General features: G+C 40.6%; 2 protein-coding genes across 3 annotated transcripts; both read right to left on the minus strand.

Annotated features, from left to right (window-relative positions):
* Positions 1 to 2,085: 2,085 nt before the first annotated feature.
* On the minus strand, positions 2,086 to 10,237 carry gclc (glutamate-cysteine ligase, catalytic subunit). The gene is made up of 16 exons (XM_068723712.1): positions 9,616 to 10,237; positions 8,677 to 8,789; positions 6,753 to 6,935; positions 6,490 to 6,603; positions 6,219 to 6,277; positions 5,685 to 5,821; positions 5,446 to 5,520; positions 5,126 to 5,242; positions 4,621 to 4,759; positions 4,365 to 4,477; positions 4,158 to 4,250; positions 3,964 to 4,068; positions 3,752 to 3,833; positions 3,556 to 3,665; positions 2,924 to 3,044; positions 2,086 to 2,821 (listed from the first exon to the last, which is right to left on the minus strand). The coding sequence occupies exons 1-16, from the start codon at positions 9,763 to 9,765 to the stop codon at positions 2,640 to 2,642; spliced, it is 1,893 nt and encodes a 630-aa protein (XP_068579813.1). The 5' UTR covers positions 9,766 to 10,237; the 3' UTR covers positions 2,086 to 2,639.
* Positions 10,238 to 12,162: 1,925 nt separating this feature from the next.
* On the minus strand, positions 12,163 to 16,202 carry klhl31 (kelch-like family member 31). Of its 2 annotated transcripts, none has more exons than XM_068723746.1 (3): positions 16,118 to 16,202; positions 13,931 to 15,136; positions 12,163 to 13,838 (listed from the first exon to the last, which is right to left on the minus strand). In XM_068723746.1, exons 2-3 carry the CDS (start codon positions 15,103 to 15,105, stop codon positions 13,106 to 13,108), a joined length of 1,908 nt encoding a protein of 635 aa, XP_068579847.1. In that variant the 5' UTR covers positions 15,106 to 15,136; positions 16,118 to 16,202; the 3' UTR covers positions 12,163 to 13,105. The 2 variants fall into 2 exon arrangements, with proteins under 2 accessions (XP_068579847.1, XP_068579857.1); XM_068723756.1 differs by having other exon boundaries at positions 13,931 to 15,133; positions 16,118 to 16,180.
* Positions 16,203 to 16,329: the final 127 nt, after the last annotated feature.

The following is a 16,329-nucleotide window of genomic DNA, read 5'->3' on the forward strand; positions in this document are numbered from 1 at the left end:
TAGCCACCCAACAAATGTAAATCCAATATTCATTATCCTTTTATTCGTGTTATTGGTCTCCATCAACTCCTGAGGGAAATATCTGGCTCTAAAGCAGTTAAATGCTCCACTGAGGTCACCAGCTTCTCGTTAACTTTGTATATTTGATTTATCGGGGATGAAAAAACGCTATGTTCTGAATTAAAACAGTTTTCGGCAGGAAAAGTAAGTATACATAAACATATTGATTAGTAGCCTGTACCTTAAGTATAAGCATAATCAAGCTTCCTGAAAGAAAGCTTGATTGGTGACCATAAAGACCATCAGGATGATTGATTATTGATAATGGTGTAAACAGACTTTGATGTGTTTCGTAAGGCATGTGTCATTGACAGGTTCACTCAGCTCCTTCATTTGACTGCGTTGTGAGTCCATCTGCAAATTCTGAATTAAAGGCCCGATCCCAATCTCCACACTCACAGACTTTGAGGTGCATTCCTGCAAAGTCTGGGTTTAGTTCCACTGACAAATCGTCGAGGGTTTGATGGTCCTATCGCAGACATTTTGAGCCCCTTATATTATAAAAAACTTTACATAAGTCTGCATTTCTGCAGACTATGCCCAAAGGAATTACCCACAATTCATAGCAATATGACGTCAAACACAGGGTTAACAGTGGAAGCGTGGAAACAGACGTAAAAAATAAGGTAAACAAAGAGAACGGCACATGGGTGTTCAGCCTGGCATTTTAAATTGACTTTATTCACCACACTACACACTAGCTACTGGACTGCAATGACTGACCTTCTCTGTGTACTGTTTCTAGAAGAAGACCAGTATACATACTGCATCTGCTCTATTATATAAGCTGGTCAGCAAGTAAACACAGATGTAAATAATAAAATGAATGATGGCGGAATTCAATTTATCTGCTTCAGTGTCAGGGTCCTGGTATTACGCATGCTGACTCACTGTCACTGGCTCACACACTTACACACACTGGCATTTTAGTCACACCTGCGCTTTCTATTATAAGGCAAAATATCTGCCGTGAAAAACGTCTTGGATAAGTGGGGACAAATGGCTGTAGTTACATTCACCGACCTGCTGCATATTTACTGCTTTAAAGAAATATTTTCACCTTGAATGTCTCTAATCAATTTTCTTGTAACTTTAAAAACAAATATATTTTACTTTGCATTTGTGAACTTCACAGCAAACTAATTCTTGGTAATGTTACTGTTCTCATATTACTGTATCATATTGGGACTTTAATTTTTGTTTCAATGTCAGTGGAGAATTTCTAATCATTTATCATTAAAGAATGTTTGTGTTAAAGACCAACTATTTAAACACACTGATGCATCTTATTTTACTCTAATGACCATTTGCATGAACACAAAAAAGAGCTTAGTTTGTGGTTTAATATCTGTTTCTTGTCTCTCCACAGGACGGGCCTCTTCCAGCCACACATCCATCGTTATCTGGTCCAAGAGGTCAAACAAACGCTCTCATTTGTCACTGCAGCTCAGTGTTATATAAAGTTGTGGTTCATTACTACCATCTTGTGGAAGTGAATGTTCATGTTTTGGCTGTTGGACATTTATTTAAGTATTAAGAAGTGTGTTGACATGCACTGGTTTACTTTTGTAACATTTTAGTAATATTAAAAAAAGGCTCATAGTTGTTATAAACAAAATGATATAACAATACTGTGATGAAATACATCAATGCTGGTTTGAATATTGAATATATTTCGTATGAAATGTATATATAAAAACAGCATTACATGGTTGAAAATGTCCCAAAACGCCATCTGTTTTAAATCAGTCTTAATCTTGAAAGGCCAATTCTGAGATAGAGTCGACCGTTTGGGACTAATGTGTTTTTGCATTTTTCAAAATGATGTAGTCAGTGGACTTCGGCTGAGACCTGGGGGTGATGTTGCACTTTAAGTGCCTGGATTTGGATTTTCTCCACCTCACCCTCTTGATGGATGAAAGAAAAACTTTTTTTGTGTCGGCTCAACCAACTTATTTGATGTAATTAAATCCATTACCTTTGGCTCCTTTAATTAAAAATCATTCCATAAAAGACTGACTAACCAACTGTTGTGAAGATTTATTTTGAAGCAGCATCATATTGCAAAAAAATAGTTAACCCTTTCCACTTGAATGCTACACTACTTTCAAGGTCCTACTACATTGTCAGCAGAGCAAAGCAAACATTTCTCTTAAAATGCAAAAAGAAAAAAGGTCTCTACCAAAAGCAAAAAGCGCTTATCCAGAATTAAAAAAAGGCCTGTGATGTTAATGTTTTAAAGAGCAGAAGTACAGTATTTATAGAACACAAGATTAAAAGCAGACTACTGTACAACTCTTTACTACATTTACATGGTCACACAGATAGGCTTAATTTCCAGAGAAAAATAAATACACATCTGATTTCTATTACACAACCTTTTGCATGTCTTAACCCTATTAAAATAATTCTGTAATCATAAAAAATCTGATACAGTATATATACATACATTAGATGCAGGTGTGTTTCTTACAACACACACATGCTGTTTTGCATTCTCTTAAAATTGGACTGCTTTCATTCTGAGCCACACATTTGTCTTTCTTTACATGCAAGTTTGTATAATGACGGTGCGTTTCTCATTTGAACCGGTTCACTGGGTTCCCAATGAGCTCCGGGCACTGCTCTTCGCCTTTCGCAATCCTGTCGCACCTCTTGAACAGGTCGTAGTTTATCTTGTCGGTTAGGACGCTGTCCTGCTTGTACTGCGGGTGCTTGGCAACAAATTCCCTCATCCACTTGGCCATCGTCATCAGTTCACCTGTTACAGATCAGAAACATTTAGAGTCACGCTCAGAGTTGAAGCTGCACAAAGAGCATGGATGGATGAAAGTTTCGTCCTTTAAGTTTCCAAAAGATTTACCTGAGGCACGTTTCTTGATGAGCTTCAGATAATTCAAAATGGTGCACCTGGTATCCACATCCACTTCCATGTTTTCCAGATAGCAGTTAAGGATCGGGATAAGCCCTTGAAATACTCCCTCCTAGTGAAGCAAACAGAAGAAAACAGCAGTAATTGTTTAAGGGGCTTAAAACAGGACTAAGAGTCTGCAGCCGTGCTAGCGGCTCTGTGAGGCTGTAATAATGCACAGCCGTGATTTAAACTAAGTACTCAGAAAGCATTCACCCATTATTACAACTCGAATGTTCAAGCTTATTCCAAGCCGCTTACAGACACTGCTAGCCTTGTAGTCACATCATCTAAATAGCCTAAATTAGCTTCTTTTGCATATTTGTAGCGGTGCATTAACAGTAAAACCAGATAAATAAAATAGTGTAAAGGCTCCTTTTAACTACCAGAAATGGTTGCGTTGCCATAAATCCAATAGCTGTAGACTGTTGACTCATAACTACAAATGTAAACCTCACGGTGGTGCTAGAGGACAAGTCAGAGGATCTTTGGGATCAGTGGGATTCATCCACTGAGCACCATGAATGTTTGTATCCATCCCATCCTAGTTGAGATATTGTCATCAAGTGTCAGATGATAATCACCTTTCCATTGATGATTGTGTCGATACTCATCAGCGTGTACTCCTCATTAGCACCATCGGTCTCCAAGCCGTTCTCAGCCGAGGCTGCGCCATCAAGGCCCGGGTTGCAGCCTGTTGGTGGACAATACAAAGGGATCAGCGACTCCTACGAGAGGCTTTGAGCATTGACCTGAAGTTGCTCTTTTTGTTCAACCCACCTTTGAAGATGTCCTTTCGGAAGTAAAACATGCCCTCCTGGACAGAGTTTCTCTTCTGAGCGGCCTTCATGTTTTCATCAACCTAATGAAAGACGAGGGATTATTGGATCAGAGCACCGTGCACAAAGTATGTCATTAGGACCCAAATCTCCTACTGAATTTACTTAATTCCTCTTGACATTTTATAAAAGAGTAGAACTGTGTGGCTGTACCTTTGACAACGGTATCAGAAAGTCCAGTTTATAGGACAAGATCACTCTGGTGAGCAGGACGACAAAGACCACATATGCAGCGTTTTCAAAGTCAGTTAGCTGCACCTGAAAAACAAAACTCAATTACTATCATTTTTTCTGTGTTTGAAAGGCCATCGAATATAAAAACAGATTACAGTGAAGTTGGTTTTTACCTCCATCGGGCGGAACTCAACTCTCCAGCCGATATCGGAGTTTGGAGGTGGAGGTTTGAACCTCATCGTCTGCCAGTTGGTCGACTGGAGGTTCTGCAGGAAGACAAGTGTGAATAAATACTCCTTTACACTGGAGGTAAGCCTGTACTGTGTTTCTTTACACATGGCTGGCTTTCTTCTAAGAACTTGAAATACAGAACACCTCACCTCAAAGTGATCAGACTCATTTTCATCATCCAAGTGGATTTTCTCCTCAAAGACGGAGAGTGGATCTCGGATGAAGAGGTGTGCTATGTGTTGGGCCAGCAGCTTGTCAATTCCTGCAAACAGGAAGCTGATTATTCATTCATTTACTGCACGAGTGTCTGTCAGTGGATTCTGACTGTGAAGTTGAATATTTTTCATTCATTTCTTATATATTTCTGTTGACAGTTATTTAGACACATCACTTCCTTCACATTACCTGCGTCGAGCAGCTGCTTGTAGATCTCCTCGTCTATCGTCAAGTCAATGTCATTGTACTTCTCACTGCAGCTGGACAGGTAGCTGTCAATTGAATCGTATCTTGACTTGAAGATCCTGTATTTGTTGTTTTTCAAAGGCTGCGAGGGAAACAGGATTTCCATACATTATACTTCATACAAATACCGACCTAAAGCATAAACAATGTTACTGTGGTATCTATGTGTGGCATTTTTAAGAAGCATCAAGTAAAATTGGATTGCACGGTTCTAGTCTTGGTTGTATCCAGCAATTCAGAGGCAACAGTAGAATTTCCTAAATTGGACAAAATAAATAACCCTAATCAAATGTAAAAAAAACATTGCTTTACTGAGATGACTGACAGCGTTGCCTCATGTATACAAATCTCAAGTGTCAATAAAGAAAGAATATATGAGATGTAAAACTAAACAAAGCAAATGACTCGACTACAACCTATTTTCCACACTCGGGGTCTGGATGTTCACCTTGAGCCCACGTTCTTCCACTGTCCTGTCGTCCACCGAGGCAGAAATAACTCCCCAGCGACAGTCATTATCCGACACAAAGCCTCTGTAGAAGGGAGAGGCTGCACTCAACGCCATCTGTAAAGAGAGAAAAAAAGATTCAGTGGTGTTTATGAAAAAATAAAGCCACACAATCTTGTGTCTCTATAGAAAAACATTGTGACTGGCTGCATAGTTGTTCTCAAAACATTTGATTCGGTTATAGGATTATTAGTTATATAATAGTCCAGCTGAAGAGGAGGTCAGGTGAACGATTGTAATATATTTACTTATTAACTCACCACTATGGGGCAGAATGTTGCTAGTTGGTCATAAAGGTATCTTGCCTCATCAATGCTACAAGCTTGAAATGTCACCTGCAAAAGCATCATAAAAAAAAAGAAAAAAAAAAAAGAGGTTGAAGTACATTTATAAATCACTTATTGGGATTGTAAAGTATAAAGTAGTCCAGTTCACAACATCTCATTTACATCACTGTTTGAAAACAAAAAGGATTGTTTAGAAGATTTCCATTCAGTACCTGCAGACAGCAGTTGCCCATCCCGAAGCCCATGGCGTCCATGTAGATGTGATCAGGCAGAGCCGCCCTCGCTGCTTCACCATCATCCTCAGGGAACTCCTCCACAAATGGAGATGGAGTGCACTTGTCTTTGAAGACTGAAACACGAGAAGGAATATAGTCACATTTTACTAACTGCAGTCTGAGAGGCAAATCAAAACCACCTACTGGAATCACATTCAATGAAAAATAATAACTAAATGTTTTTTTAAATGTATTGTTAATAGTTTTTATTATTGAAAAAGAAAGAAAAAAGGTAATTTGGGAAATATCAGAACGGTTTATTATGTCTGAGCTAGCTATAGCATATATACTAAAGTCGGCATCTACAATAATTATTAAGAATATTGATTGACCATATATTTAAAGGAATAACAAGTCACAACATAAAGTAAATTTCACATTTTAATTGCAGAAAAAGATATTTATATAGACATTTATGATTAAAAACTAGTTTGTAGTACTGTTCATATCGGTCATTTCCTTCAAACTTACTTGGCACATTAATCACAACTTTCTCTCCTCTTCTGTGACGTATGTTTCTGGTAAGGGTGCTGAAAAAGCAAATCCACATACACATGCAGTCACATAGCGCACACGCCCACAAACGCACGCTTCATTATTAAAAGCAATAAAAATCTACTGGCACCTACAGTCAAAATAAGCCAAAAAGAAAACCATCTCTTTGTCTTATAATAAAGGAGTCAATGATCCTGCAAGTTAACAGTAAGCCGATCTGTCAGGAAGCTACGACCGTGATGCCTACCTGAATCTCGGATGGCTGTTGATGGCTTCATCTGGGAAAAACAGTGACTTCGACACTCCCTTTTCAACAGGGGTTGGCCGGTGCTCTGGTTTGGTGAAACCTGGGCAGCCTAACCTAAACAAAGGGATCAGAACATCCAGAATTATTATAGGGCCGCAACTAACAACGATTATTCTGACAATTATTTATTATTGTTTTGCTCTCATCTCCACTAACAATTATCAATGAGGGTTAAAACACCTGCTCCATGTAAAACAAAGTACCTTGGAAACGCGGTGATGGTGCAGAGGGTTTCATTGTGGTTCAGGACCGATGAGGCCTCTCGTCGTCTCTCCCCCATGTTGCCCTCCACAGTGTTGAACTCGGACATCGTCCCGCCGTACGGCTGCCCTGGCGTTCCTTCGATCATGTAGCTGCCGTACTCTGGTCTCCATAGTGTGGGGTGACTGCACAAACATGACAAGTGCTGTGACAGCAGTCTACTTTTATAGGTCAAGGAGGAAGGCGGCCATCGAGAAAAACGCCCCTGATCTCTGTATCGCGATGACCTTTCTGATTGAATGAGCTGACCGCTCTCCCTTTATCATATGTCAGCCATAATCTTGGCACGGCAAACAAACGCAACGTATTTGTGCTCCAGAGCGTGCTCTTTGGTGTGTGCGACAGAGCGGCAGTAATGAGGAATGCATGGGCTTTACTATTCCCACTGCCACTGGTATTTCCCCTGGGTGAAGTTGGCTCCACAGATTCAGACCGACGTCATGAGCAGCAAGCAAGCATAACACTCACAAGCTTCTACAAACACGTTCACACCGCCTGCAGAGAATCACTCTTTCTGAACAAATCTTACGACAGTTTGAACATGCAAACCGTATTACCAGCAGCAGCTCAAATTGATATCACTTTTTGATTTCCTTTGGCTAATTATCCTCACATTAACGCTTCATTTGGGAGGATTTATCTGGAGCACTTTTGAAAAATGTTCAACTTATTATTTTTAACCATGCACCGTGACAGTTTGTCCAGGCTAAAATGGGACATTATCAGCTTTATTTATTATTATTAACTTTATTAAAGTTTAAGTGCAGTGACACCTTATATTGTTATGTAATTTATGCAATGATGATTAAGGGACTTTATGTACATGTTATGTACAATATATAACTATGTTGGGGTATAAATCAAAAAGAAGGGTCCAACACAGTGGGCACTAACAAAATGAAATGGAGGAAGTTTGTAATGAAAAGGTCTTTTATTTTGTAGAACTCAAGAGGAAGACAAATAAAAGCCCTCCTAAAGCATAAAACAGCAATTAATGATCGACTGTGAGAATGCGGAAATAACCTCTCTGGTCTATTAAGACAAAAATGTAACCCTTTGGACTGAATACTGAATCTGATGAAGAACAATGCTCATCGCATAGATACTGACGTCTCCACAGTGACGCCAGTAGCAGCGTCGTGTTAGGGACGATGCAGTTACAGCTAGTAAAATCTACGCAAAAAAATGTGCAGTTTACCGATATTTCCCACCAACCTTAAAGGAGCCTGAGGGGGAAGTTACTGTCAAAGGTTAAAATCCAAGTGTGGAAAGCTGGAGGAGACACACCAATAACTCAGCTGTAGCTGCTTCTAATGGCACTAACTTGTGTGATTTAGAAACAAAACTGCTGGTTTGATAAAAACTTGTTGCTGCAGCATTTTTGTTCAAGCGGGTCAGACAGACTTGTTTGTGTGGTGTGCTTTGTGCACGTGAGCAAAAGCATGACAGATTGTATATGAATGATTTTGAAAGTCAAATTGACACACGGGCTTTCAGGCAAATTCAGTGCGAGTGAAACAATGTGATGAGAATACGGGGCATAATGCTTCGTGCTTCTGCTGGACTGCACACCGATACAGGCAATAAAAACAAATGTTAACGATAGACGGCGGAGCTATGCGAATACCTGCCTGAGGGACCTGCAAGTTGGGATAGCAAAACAAATACCTGTGTAAGTGTGTGTGGTGATACATGAAGATGTAGCTTGTGGACAAATGGCGTTCAGATTGAGAAATTTTGAAGCATAAGTAGAATAAGAACAAATTAAATTATGGCCTTCATTGTTTAAAACTACACAGTATAAAGGCATCTAAATCTTTTAAAGAATAAATTCAACTGAATGTATTCTGTGTCCGGTTTACTTACTTGGGGTTTATCTTCTCACCTTGGTCCTGAAGAGTTTCCAAAACATCTTTACCGTTGAGGACGAGTCGAACTTTTTCATCCTTGTCATCCAATTCCACCAACATGTACTCAACCTGAAAGTAAATGATTAAAAAAACAAATAGCACACACAATCAGTCAAACACTGCGTTACAGCCACTGGTTTACTCATTCAACACACTCTTCTAACTTCTAAACCAGGGTTTCAATCCACACTGGACTACAGCACAAAGCTGATTCCAGATCAGATCACATCACATCAATTCCAATTCATGGGTTATGTTTCCTTGACTCTGCTACCCCATAATCCCCTGTCTGAAAGAGGGATTAATCTGTAACAACAGCATTCCACATTGTTCAAAGTCAAAACACGTTGTTCAAGCTGTAGTACACAGACGTTTTGTGGACTGGTGGCGGGCAAAAACTAATATGAAGTTATGAATGAAATACAGAAAGTCAAAGATGAACCTACAAAGTGTTGGTTTACATATGGTAAAGTAGCTTTAAGTTACGGTTACTCAAAAGGGAGTGTCTTCCTGAATTACCAGTAGTACATCTTACATCATTAGCATTAGTATACAGTTACAAGTACACTGAATTATTCATAGTAAATAACCACTAACGATGGAAATTAAACTGAAAACAACTATTACCTCGTCAATAAACTGTTGTATAGTGCAGCACGTCCATGACAGCACCATATGAACATGCACATCTTCTATAATATTACACAATATTGATAATTGCAGGTTCAGATGATTTAAATGTTGTTTTTCTGCACTGCGAATAAAAACAGTCGTTTTCTATCTCAATAAAAGGCCAATATTGCATCAAGCACAACCATCATGACACACAGCTCAAAAGCATCAACAGGCAGCAGCAGCAGCACTTCCCACATGTTGGATCACTCTCGTATCTCACCTCATCGCCCCATTTCAACACATCCTTCTGACGTTCCTTCAGCTTGTTGTAGATGTTGAGGAACTGAATGATGCCGTGCTTTCTGATGTGGTCCGCGTACTTCTTGGTTTCTTCCCAGTTCAGCGGAGACCCCTGTGACAGGAGACCCATCGCAACCGACGGGCTGTGAACGGACCGACTGGTGTCTCGTATGAGCGTGCACGCCGAGCGTTAGCTAGCTAGCTAGTCTGTCCAAACTCGTGCAGAACTAGCATGAAGTCTCGGTCCGAACTAGCAGAGCCTTGGATCCTTAAGGAGCTGACGGAGAGTGCAAAGGCGGAAGCGGAGTCTCGTGGTGCTGTTAGGCGGCGTGCCCTGTCGGTAACCTTAGCATCCAGAAGAAGAAGCAGGCCCCTGCTCATCACCTGCTAATGTCTGGTTAGCTCGGTAAAGCACACCGGAGGAATGATGTGGCCGCTCTCCGGTAAAAACCCGACGTGTTTAAACGGTGCCTCCCCTGGAATCGGATAAACGACCACGGACCGGGCCCCGTTATCGTGCAGCTCTGTGATGACAGCGAGGTGAACCGGTTGTTAGGTCGGTTGTTGCCACACAAGTTCCTCTCGTGTTGTATATATGTAACGTTACGCCCTCCTCCTGGCTTCACACACGTGATGTCGTCCGGCGGAGCGCAATGACGTCACGGTGACTCAGCGTTCTTTCGTTCGATTGACTCCGCCCACTGACCTGTCAATCGGAGCAGGTACAGCCGATGATGCGTTCACGTACCGCCCTACTGTAGTCGACAAAAGAGTTCTTTAGTTGATTAGTTGCTTTTTTTATGCTGAATTACTTTTTTTCAAAGAAACTTCTGAGCACATCTCTGGTGAACACAAGTGTGTGATTTTTTGTGGCGAAGCTCAGTTTTATAAATCAACTAATGAATTATTAGTCAACAAAATTCGTATGAGCGCTAATCGACTGTTAGTAGACAACAGTCCAAGTCCCAGTTATTCAATTATATATGATTTACGGCAAGGAAAAGGACCAAATAATCACATTTAAGAGGCTGGAAGACTTGACATATTTGTCTTATAAATCATTGTTTCTTTGATCAGATCAATCAATAAAATCCTAATCAGTGTATGAAAAGGATGATTTAATTGCTTTAGGTCACACTGCACAATATGTTCATAGTTCAGTTTGTTTAAACCTGCTTATTTATTTATTTTCATTTTGTTTTCTTTCATCAAGTTGATTTTCCTGATTTCTCTGTCACTAGTTAGTGTCTGAAAGACAAATGTAAAAACACTGCTCACAAGAACAACTACCATTACAGAGCAATTTACTCACTGGCTCACCCGTCTTATTATTTCCAAACCACAGTATTAAAACTAATGAGTCATGCTTACAACTAAAGTTTGGGATGTACCAGTTTATCAGGAACACCTGAATGCAACATCATGAAAGAACAAGAGCATAATGACACAGCACTCAACTTCTTTGAGGGTGTGTGTGCTTTACAAGGGCGGATACAACAAGTTCAAGTTCATTGAACTGACATATGGCCTAAATAAGGATTTGGTTTAACTCTCAACACACCTCATTTTTATTTTATTTTTTTCCCATTAGACTCAATGACATCCTGTTTGTTAGTAATGTTTCCAAAGTTGTACAACCAGGACTAAAACACAAATACCAACATGTGAAATAACCAGAACTGTTTTGGTGTTTGAATAGGATCACATCACTCTGAAGCTGATCGAGAAGATTTCTTTAACATTGTAATGACACCTCTGCCTTTATGAAATTACCTTAAATTCCACAAACTATAACAGAATAACTTTCACTTCACTCTTTGGGAATAATGGACTTGGAGAGACAAGAGTGCACCAAAAATATATTGTGCATAATGTAATCACAATTTTACTTATTTGGATAATGTTACATGCCTGAAGCTATTTTCTTGCTCTCACAATGTAAAGTGTGTTTAGGATAAATGAGCAGGAGCTCAAATATTTGCAGATTTACATTATTTAGTTTAACAACAGACTTGAGGCAGATCTAACAGCTGTATAAGATTACTCACTTGATGCCAGTGAACTTACTATTTCAGTTTTTAAAACTTGGTACAAACACTTGCAATCTCCTTGTAGTTATGTAAAAATGTGTATAAATACAGTATGTAAAAAAATAGACACATTCATGAGTCTCTGGGTTGGACCGATTTTGTGATAGGATTAAAGACAAAAAGTGCTCATTTAATGGAAAAATGGAAATGTACCCCTCTAAATGGCCTCATCACTCGTTCCTCCTGGTCCACGCATACTGCAATAATTAACAATTTCCCAAAAGAAACCACTAAAAGGGTCAAATAGATATGAATTGAAATTGAGAAGAGTAATCATGTGTACCTGTACATTTTGTTGATTTATGGTGATCAAAAACAAACTGAAGTGTCTTACTCAAGTATTTCACTTTACGGTACAAAATGACCATAAAGTGAAAAGAAAAAGAAGAAACTTGCATGAAAAGGATTTTAAATAAATGACCATGGCTCAGAGAAGCTTCAATTCATCTCTTTAATTTAAAAACAACCAAAAAAATGAAAAGACATGAGCAGTCAGGGAATCCATGAATTCCAGGAAGCTCAGGCTGACAAGATCGTTCCCAACTTCTATTTTTCTTTTTCTTTTTTACAAAATATTTTATTGCTGTCACAGCTAAACCCATTCAGCCCTCATCACTTCCAACATTTTCCCAACAGAATCCATTTCTTTGCACTGATAGTGTTTTTGACAATCACACAACATACGACACAAGACCACTACATGAGACACATGTAGAGAAATTGCAGCCTTAGTACTCCTACTCCTGGTAGGTGATGTCAATACTTATTTCAGCTCCAGCTCATCATTCTGTTCAAGTATCTGAGAATCACAAGAGCTGTAGTTGACATAAACAGGACTGTCACGAAATCCTTCAATGGCAATAACTTTGTTGCAAACACTGGATAAAAAAGACAATCATGTTACAGATTTATCTCAACAACAACAGTGATTTTGCATCTTTATACCTTTCATTTGAGTTTTAAATAACATTATATTTGCTATAGAAAAAGGGCTAATGATATTATCTCAACTGAATTGGCCCCAAAGGTAAATTTCTGTCTAAAATTGTATTTTATTGCTACGTCCGGGTTAAATATTTATTCTTTCATAAATTACCTTCATGATGCCTATTATACTAATTGTTAAACTACAAATACTGAAAATGTGTTTCAAGGCTTCAAATTGCTTTTAATAAATGGAGTTTACATTTTTTTTTTATCAGAACATGTTCCCAAATCCTTCCATTTTATTATCTTTTTCTCATCTGAAGAAAGTTGACCATTTAAACATCATCTTAGTCCCAAAAAAGGGACTGTTGGTAGAGTTTAGAACAAAGATTTATTCAACAGAAATGCTGGAGATCTTTTGACATTTAAACTACATTATTACTATCTAAACTTTTATATACTGACTGGTGCAGAAGACACTGAACTGGCTCTGGACTCTCGTGTTTTCCGTGTGGGTATGGTGACAACACAGCATGAAATGCCGACTGTTGCTTCTGGCAATTCATCATCCTCAGTCCATTCATTGAGGTCAGGGTTGAAAACCTGAATGCATTTCTTGTACTTCTTCGCTCCCTCGTTCCAGCCTCCGAGGAGATAGACCTTGTTGTTCAAAATGGAAATACCAGCCGTGCTCACTCCTGTGAGAAGAGGCGTGCAGTAGCTCCACTGCCCGCTGTGAGGGTTGTAAGACTCAACGGCGAGGACATCCACCCTCTCCCCACGACCTCCCAGCTGGCTGCCACCGATGACATACGCTCGGTCTCCCACGGTGGCAGCACAGTGCCAGCCTCGAGGTGTGCTCAGACTGCTCTTATCCTGCCAGGTGTCAGTGGAGGGGTCATACGAGCACACGGCCCTGGAGTAGGCGTTGTTGATGTAACCTCCGGATACAAGGATCTTGCCATCAATGAGGGAGCTGCCGTGACAGCACCGGGGCACCTCCATGGGAGCTTTCATCTGCCACTGGTTGGAGGAGGGCACATAGCACTCCACAGAGGCCTGAACACCATCACCGTTTCGCCCTCCGATGGCAAACAGGAGGCCATTGAAGATGTTGAGGCTGAAGTGTGTACGCTTCTGGATCATGTTGCTCAAGTGAATCCAAGTGTTGAAGCGGGGGTCGAATCTGAAAAATGTGAAAGGGATTTGCAGTTAATTTGTTGCTTCACACCAACTAATGTGACAAACTAAATATCAAACATGACAATTAGTTCTTACCTGCAGAAGTTGCTGACAGCATGTTTAGCCTGGTTCCTTGCGTCATTCTGGTCCTCACCACCTGCCACATACAGGAAGCCATCCAAGACAGCCACACACTGATTGAAGCTCTTTGCTGGCATTTCTGTCAACTTATTCCACACGTTATCTGCATCTCTGTAGAGGACGTCTTTGCTGAGAGATTTCTCTGTCAGGGCAGGGCGTCCACCGACTGTGAATATCACCTTAAGGCCACCGCGCACCTTTGTTCTGCGTGACTGGAGGATGTTCTGTTGGTATGGCAGCAGATGGTAATTCATGGCATCAACAAGGAGACGGTGGCACTCGGGGTCTTGCATCATTCTAGGCGCGTTCTGGACATGATTCACCAGGTCTTGGGCAGAGATGGTGCCGAAGCGGATGAGAGTTAGGAGATCCGCGGCGTACTTCAACCTCTTCTCGTCAAAGTCCAACCACTTCATGGCGATCTGGAAGGCGGTGATCTCGGAGGGAAGCTGCAGAGAATCGTCTGAGAGGAAATCGCTGATCTGCTCATAGGTGAGCTTCAGGAACTGCTCCATCTCAGAGAACTCGATGAAGTTCTCCCGCATGAACTTCTGAGCTGTCTCCTTGGTTTCTTTGAGGTCATAGGCATCGGCGATGTTGGCCACATACATGCAGTTCTCCACGCTGAGCTCCTGCATGAGGAAATCACTGCACATCTTCACCAAGGTGCCAATCTGCAGCAGCATGGCCGCGGCGATAGTGCTACCGATGCTGTACAGCGACAGGGTCAGCTTTCCAGAGTATGCATATGTAATCGCTGTGGCGAGGCCGACCGGCGAGAGGTCTTCAAGGTCGATCTTCTGGAGGGATGAATCCTTCTTCAAGATGCTTCGAATGTACTCACTGCAGGAGGCCATGACAACCTTGTGGACATCAAATGACTTTGACTTGGTGGCGACTGTTAGATCGCAGAGGAAGCTGTCCTGCCTCATGTTGCTCAAACCCTCCAGCAGGTTTGGTGCATACACAGAATCAGTGACTTCAGTTGAAATGCAATTGAAGCCGTTTCCTCCTTCCAACAGAGTGTTTAGCCCGTTGATCTTGTTGATGGGGCTGTCCTCGACCATTATAGTAATTTCATTTATGTCTCCTTTACTCTTTTTGGTCGCTTTGTTCTTTTTGGGTGCCATGGCTGTAGCAGCAGAACACAGCCCAGACCTTCTGAAAATATACATAAAACATGTCAGCTTTTATCAGAAAAGTGCAAGAGGATTCACAGAAATCATAAACAGATAAGTTGTGTCAAATGCAACTTGTGACAGATATGACTTATGCTGGCAAATATTTAGCCTAGAATTAATCTGGTCTGTACATCAAAGTATTAGGGACTTAGAAGGGAGTTTTGGGGTATGCCACATTCAGAAGATTGAACTACGTTAAATAACCTATATTGTGGAGTTTTGAATGATTTCATGTGTGTGCTGTGTTGAGGTCCTGTTGTCCTTGTACCATGTGTATCTACTGTTTTCTTTCCCTCAAACTAAGCAATAATGTCAATTTCCTGTACATTCAACTTGTTGTATCCAAGGAGAAAAGTTTTCTTCCATTTGGAGTAAGTGGAATTTATTTAGACGCTAGACACAGACACCTTTGAAAACATATGTGCTACTACCGGGTGATGCTGGAGCAAGTGAGTGCGTCAACGTGCCCCTCTTTGCATCTGTCACAATTTATCAGCAGTATGTCCAGGAATAGCATCGCTGGACGGCTCACCCATGACGTTCCTTTTATAGACTTTGAGACATGAGCACCAGGCCTCATGTCCTCTCACTGTTTAAGTTCAATTTTGGGCAAACATTTACTTTTTATTTCTCTTTTCTTTATTTTATTTAATGGTTGTCGACTTGTCCTGGATAAGTCTGCAATGAGGACAATTTAGAAGACAAAAAAGTTTCACAAAAAGCCGCTCCTCACCTTATTCATCCAAAACCTAGAAAACCTGAAGCTTATTGTCACCATGTGTAAAAACAAATTTTAGGATGGGGTCAACAGCTTTAAGCAATATATGCCCTTTTGAATACCAAGTAAGTAAGAAAGAGCACATTTTCCAGTCTAAAATGACAAACGCTGAAGCATTAATTGCACTGAATTGCCTTTGTTAAATTGGCAAAGCAATCAAGCGTGGTCGATCATTCCACTTACCTGAGAAATGAAGTTGAGGCTGGTGAAGAAGGAACTTGTGCCTCCAGTACTGGAGCAGGAGAGAGAGAGCAGCAGTCACCCAGCTGAGAGAGACATACAGTTAACTCCTCCTCTGCGGGAGTGAGTGCCAATCAAGTATTGTGCAATGCATGTGGCAGAGGAGAGAGACCATTCAACCCCCCCTCCATCATAAAGTGTCCCACAATAGCCTC

The sequence above is a fragment of the Cebidichthys violaceus genome, unplaced genomic scaffold, assembly GCF_023349555.1.
Source record: "Cebidichthys violaceus isolate CVI_PGR_0920_01 unplaced genomic scaffold, fCebVio1.0.p SCAF_10, whole genome shotgun sequence".
Classification (NCBI taxonomy): Eukaryota; Metazoa; Chordata; class Actinopteri; order Perciformes; family Stichaeidae; genus Cebidichthys; species Cebidichthys violaceus.

Excerpts from the sequence above, each read along its gene's own strand:
- gclc (XM_068723712.1), bottom strand. The coding sequence starts at position 9,765 with ATGGGTCTCCTGTCACAGGGGTCTCCGCTGAACTGGGAAGAAACCAAG. Across the intron at positions 6,604-6,752 it reads ACCATCACCGCGTTTCCAAG|GTTAGGCTGCCCAGGTTTCA; the intron begins GTACTTTGTTTT and ends CCCTTTGTTTAG. Across the intron at positions 5,822-6,218 it reads AGTTGTGATTAATGTGCCAA|TCTTCAAAGACAAGTGCACT; the intron begins GTAAGTTTGAAG and ends CTCGTGTTTCAG.
- klhl31 (XM_068723746.1), bottom strand. The coding sequence starts at position 15,105 with ATGGCACCCAAAAAGAACAAAGCGACCAAAAAGAGTAAAGGAGACATA. Across the intron at positions 13,839-13,930 it reads GCTGTCAGCAACTTCTGCAG|ATTCGACCCCCGCTTCAACA; the intron begins GTAAGAACTAAT and ends CACATTTTTCAG.